At 49.2% G+C, this 5,935-nt stretch overlaps 1 protein-coding gene across 1 annotated transcript; it reads left to right on the top strand.

The window, feature by feature from the left end:
* Positions 1 to 284: 284 nt before the first annotated feature.
* LOC119388704 (uncharacterized) lies at positions 285 to 4,426 on the top strand. Its single transcript, XM_037656143.2, has 2 exons — positions 285 to 680; positions 3,431 to 4,426. Exons 1-2 carry the CDS (start codon positions 293 to 295, stop codon positions 4,114 to 4,116), a joined length of 1,074 nt encoding a protein of 357 aa, XP_037512071.1. The 5' UTR covers positions 285 to 292; the 3' UTR covers positions 4,117 to 4,426.
* Positions 4,427 to 5,935: the final 1,509 nt, after the last annotated feature.

Below are 5,935 nucleotides of genomic sequence, written 5' to 3' on the forward strand. Positions count from 1 at the left end.
CGCTTAACAGGTTGGATTATTGATTAGTGCTACGCGCTGTGTTTTGCACTTCCGTCTCTCAATCTCACGGCAACGAAAAACCGAAAGCATCGCACGACGGCTTCGTCGCGCTCCAATTCCGTCGAGAGCGTGGAAGCAGACGACGCCTGCGGTAACGCGTCGTCTGCCCCCCCCCCCCCCCCCCCCCCCCCCCCCACAGATTCTTCACCGATTCCACTCAACTTCATGATCGCTTGCCGCCGGTGCTGAGGAAACGGCATGATCTCCAACATGACGCTCCCCTAACGTCAATATGCCGCTGTGGAGGACGAGACTTGCCCTGTGGATTCGCGAGAACCCTTATTTCGCACCGCTTTTCTTTCGCCTGACACTGAGCTTGGTTCTAGTTCTCTACCTGAGCCTAGGGGCGTCGGTGTTCATGGTCCTGACCAGCGGCGATGAAGATTGGGACGTTTCCACCGTGGCCGAGCTGAGGAACAGGACTGCCGAGCGTCTGATTAGCAAGCTGAAGACGCTAGCATCGAGGCACGAGACCTGGAATCGCGCCGTGATTGAATATCTGGTCGAATACGACGAGAGAATGTCCGGCGTCGACTACAGGGGATGTTATGCGGCCGGAACAGAACCGTGGTCGTTTTCCGATGCCATGCTCTTCAGTCTGGTCCTTTTGACGACGTCAGGTGAGAAGTTGTATTAATTTTGACCATATAGTACTGTTTTGTGAGCTGTATCAGCGTGTAAGGAATCTTACACTGTAGGCAACAAACACTGGATGAGTGGACACCCCAACCCACAAAGCACGTACCTCAAACGTGAACCAATCTCGAACTTTTATGTTTTCAACCTGAGAAACTACAAGCTTTGCGATCATTAGCGATCTTTAATAGCAAGGGCATAGCCAGGATTTTATTTGAGAGGGGGGGGGGGGGCAATGGCGTAGCGGGGAGGAGGAGATGGTGGATTCAGATTCCCCAGAAATTTTTCAATTTTGCATGTGTATATGCAGGCACACATAAAAACGCACGCACGTACGAACCTACATAAAGTATGGTTGAACCCCCGACCACACCGAAAAAAAATTTCTGGCTACTCTACTGGCTAGAGGAATTGTTTGGGGTCCCCTCCCGAAGTTTTTACATACTTTGAATGTAGTTAAACGTCGATATAACAAACTTCAGCATAACGTAATTCTCGATATAACGAAGCATTTCACTTCTCGCAACTTCATGTCCATAGAACAATTTTGAACCTCAATATAACGAAGCGTGTTTATCCGTAATTTCAATATAACGAATTTTTAGAGTTGCCGCAGAGGAAGACCGAGGCGAGAAATTGAAACTTCCGGTGGGGCCGGCAACATGGTTGAGTAATTCAGGTTGCCGCCTTGCTTTTATGAGATTTTAGACCGCAGCTCTTTTGGTTTGTGGCACGTACACCACGGTTATCGACGTTGCGCGTTCCTCGAAGAGAGTGGAAAGCAAGTGGTTTTCAGTTCGGTGATCAATGATAGCATCAGCGCCGCACTACTCCGAGCAACACCCGAGTCTTTTATGACAAGCCGCAGCGGCAAGACACGTTAGTTTCGCTTATCGCATATATTACCGCAGTGCATTAGACCTGCATTTATTTCGCGTTCTCACGTGACGTTCAGCCTCTGTGAAGGGGTCTTCACCGGCGCAGCGTCAGGTCGCTGTCGCCGGATCTCAGGATCAAGAAAATTAATTTTCTGCACGTTATTGAGACTAGCTTCGCTGCTGCCATATTGTTCATTCCTCCGGCACTTCCCGTGCAAAAGAGAAGCCTTTTGCGACTATATATATACTTAACAGGGTCTAATTTCAATTTAACGCACTTTCAATGCAACAAAGTAAATTGCCGATTTTATATCGACATCGTTATATTGAGGTTTTACTTATTCATATACACGCACGAACATACATGAAAGGGAGGGCGGGTCGGACCCCTCCTCCCGAATATGCCGAATTTTAATGCCATGTAAGTGCATTTTCTAGCAAGAATTAGCAAAAAAGTAGACATATGAGACAAGACGGGGAAACTGTGCTAGCCACAGGTCTTGCACTGTCCTGTGGCTCCAAGATCACTCTCACAAAAAAAGAATCTACATACCTTGACAGCTAGCTGGAGAAGCACGTGCTTTTTGCTCGTGCATATATATGTAAATTAGCGATATTTCATATTGTGTATTCATTATAATTCGAAGCATTAATTGTATCTTGGCATGGAGACTTTACGGTTACGTAGGTCCCTGCATTGCTTCATTTAAATCGTCTTGACTACACAACCGACATATCCGACGGTGGGGCTTGAACCCGCCTCTTTCATTTTCCTATGCCACCCTCTGCCGTTTTGGAGGGGATTGGTTGGGGCCGGCACAACCGGTATTGCTAGAAGCAAAGCCTCCGAAATGAAGAGACGTTTCGCGACCTTTCCGCTAGGTGATGTGCCGGGCCTCGTGAAAAAGGCGGATTGTTAGCACAGAGGCAGATGCGTTGGTTGAGTTATTATTGCGACAGCAAAATTATGGAGACTCGAAGCCCATTTCTGCCGTCGCCGTCACGTTCCGTATAAGTCAAAATCGATAACATCGCCAAGCGCCTCTTATCTGCATGTGCGAGCGAAAGCTTGCGAAGGCTGCACGCGGGTGCGGCTCAAGCAGAGATTAAACGCACCGGCCAGCTCCGCCGGGCGAAGGAGCATGAAGTAACATGAAGGGGTGCCGATGGGGATGGCTGCGTCGCTCAAGCAGCAACTGCGAACTTTGATCAAAAAGGCGCGGTCGCGCGCGCTATCTCGGCAGCGAGGTTATACCGGCGTACAACAGCAGCGAGGCTCTCTTTGCGGTTTGGTAGCGCGCGTGGATGGACGTCTCCCGCGGCGGGTCCGTGGGGGACGATACCGCGGCTCGTTTCCCGCGGACCCCTCGTGGTGAGTCGAACGTCGGCGACGCCGCCTTCGCGGTACCTTCTATATACGTTATGTTGCTTGGGTTATGTTTTCTGTGTATAGTATTGGCATTGTATATAAGGTTACTTAGCGTGTTACTATAGTTGTGTATTAGATTCGGCAGGCGAGCTCGTCGTATGAGAGGTTAATAAACGCACACGTGTTTGTTGCACGACGGCGTGGACGGTCTCCGTATCTTCCGAGGGTGGCGATCTCTTCAGACCCCACAGCTCTCACCGCTTCGCGTTGAGGCGACAGGCAGCACGAAAACTGCTTCGCTAACTGGATCGGCCGTATTTCCTTACGCCAGGGTTTAGTAGAGTTCAGCGAGATCGGATTCCAAAGGAGTTAACTGCTAGCCTTACTTCGTATAACATTCCAATATGTTGCTGTCGCATTCATTACTTCGCAAAGTGAATTTTTTCTCCGCGCACCATTTCAATCTGCATGCGTTTGCTCACCGCAGGTGGTTACGACTACGCCAAGACTTCGGCTGCCGTAAAAGGAGCCATCATGGCCTACGTCTGCTTCGGAGTTCCGCTCGTCTTTGGCTGGCTTCTGCTGCACGGCAAGACGGTTGCGCAGACATGGCTTCTAGCGTGTGTGAACGCCTACAGGCTCCTCGCGGGCCTGAGAAAACGTTTCCGGAGCGTTAGTCCAGGAACAGAGTCGGAAGATGGAGTTCCCGCAGCACTACCGTCAACGCTGTTCCGTCCAGAACTTACGATCGTGGCCGGTCATCTGAGCTACGCGCAACTAGCGTCCAAAGAGCACAACCACAGAATTCGCGTCGTCAGTGTTGGAACTCCGCAGGGCACGACCGTGGTGGTGAACCGGCAAGCGCTTACCGCCGCTTCCGCGGCGCTTTTCGGTGTCTTTCTCCTCTACGTACTCTTCGGTGCCGGTGCCTCCACGGGCTCGGGACAGTCAATGTTCGACGGCCTGTTCTGGATCTTTCTCCAGTTCACGACGACGAGCTCAAACCCTTACGCAACCTTCGGTACGCGCCCGGGCGCTCGAGGTGGTTGGGCGCTTTACTATGCCGTGGGAGCTCTTCAGCTGGCGGCTTTAGCCTACATGGCATTTATGCTGGTCACGTGGAAGTGTGCGTTTTGCGCCGACAGTTGGACGGCACACTCTACACAGGCCTAAAAGAAAGGCCCTACACGCCTGGCTTCGCACTAACAATCCGCCTTTTTCACGGTGGCACAAGCGCATGCGCCCTTCTCCTAGCGGGAAAGTCGCGCAACGCTGTGGTAGAGTCTCCGCACGCCTTCCGATCTCGGTTGTTCCGGGTCACCCTGCAAAGCTCCGTCTTCCTACCAAAACGGCAGATGGCAGCACGCACGCACGCACACGCACACATTTTGCAATTGAAACTCGCTATTTGCAGCGGTTACATAAGGTCACGCACCCGCGGAGCAACTGTCATGCTGGCGGCATCTGGCGACCGACAACGTTTCCGCCAACCCAAGCTCGTCGAAATTTGCCAGTGTCACAAAGTACTGCGAGCTACTTCCCAAAGATCAGTATTGAGCTCTGTTTGGTGGCTCTCGTGTCCTTCGGCACAAACACACTCTATTTTTCCTTCTCACGAAATGGAGGATACAGCTGTGGAGAAGTGAAATGGACGCTGTACAGTTGCAATGTTTTTACAGCAATTACAGCAACAAAAGCAGAAATGTCTTGATTTACAAGGCATTCAACAGTAAGGAGATTTATCCAAGTTTAAAGGAGTAGTCACTGCATGTTGGAAGTTTACACCTCTCTTATTGCCAACTCATGCAACTGTAATCACTTTTTATACAGAACTTTTTTTTAAATGTGCCAATTATGTTGTTTCTCCACAACAACATTTTCATCACTCCAAAAGTTAAAAGTTAGTAGCTGCAGTTGCCTCCAGTTGATGCTTCAAAGATCACATTACTTTATACAAAGCCACTGTACTGAAGAGAACCCTACATTTTTTGAAATATGGGAAATTTGCAGCGAGGCATATAGTGGTATAGTAAAAAATGAACAAAAGGGTCATCCAATAAATGCATGCAGCCCTGTGAAATACAAATACTGCCGCAATGAGCTAGTGCATCTCTTGTCCATTATCCAAAGGATACACAAGTCCTTTGGCACATCAAGCTCTCATGCCTTTTATATGGAGTAACTAGGCACAGCAATACAGGGTGATGTAGTATCCACCATAGACAGGCACTTGGGACATGTTCTTGATCTTTCTTTTTCTGACTGAAGGCTCTTGCCACTTTTCGAACAATATGCCAATGCTAAACCGGCGTTTCATCATACCAGTGCTAATATGTCTAAGATAGGAACAGGTATCACAACCATCTCTCTTTGCATTCAGACTACTCCTGCAGCACCACAAATACTGCTCGACAGTGTGCACTGTGCTCTCAGTCAGTTACAGTCACATTGAGGTTGAGGCATTAGTTGCACGCCACCACATTTGCAGATATGACCTTCACAAGGCTGTGAAGATACTCAAACATTAAAAAAGTCACATGGTCACTTATTCATTTGCCTAGACGACTGGAAGGCGAAAATCATCTACCTCTTTTTCTACTCAGTTGATTGTACTGACCACGCCTGAAAGCTTTCCGCACCCAATGTAGTTTTGCATTGCCTCCGAGATTGAAGGAACTGGAAGCTTTCTGCGCTCCACGTAGTTTTGCAGTGCCTCCATGATCAGACCACCTCTGACCAAGTGACGATGTCATGTGATGATATCATCATGTGATGATATCATCATGTGATGTCATAGTGACATCCAGGACCGTAGCCAGAGGGGGTGGGGGCCCTAGCCCCCCCCCCCCCCCCTTGAAATTTTGGTGAAGTACGTGTTTTTACCAAAAATAAATAACGAAAATAGGTGTTTTTCTCAAAAAGTGAAGGTTTTCAGCAAATGGGCCTATCCGTAACCCTCAGTTCTTAATGCTGATAAACACACAGAACAGCG

Source organism: Rhipicephalus sanguineus, chromosome 4, assembly GCF_013339695.2.
Source record: "Rhipicephalus sanguineus isolate Rsan-2018 chromosome 4, BIME_Rsan_1.4, whole genome shotgun sequence".
NCBI lineage: Eukaryota > Metazoa > Arthropoda > Arachnida > Ixodida > Ixodidae > Rhipicephalus > Rhipicephalus sanguineus.

What these genes read in the sequence shown, in the direction of transcription:
- LOC119388704 (XM_037656143.2), top strand. Translation starts at nt 293, where the DNA reads ATGCCGCTGTGGAGGACGAGACTTGCCCTGTGGATTCGCGAGAACCCT. An exon ending in GGTCCTTTTGACGACGTCAG is followed by an intron (nt 681 to 3,430) that starts GTGAGAAGTTGT and finishes TGCTCACCGCAG; the next exon opens with GTGGTTACGACTACGCCAAG.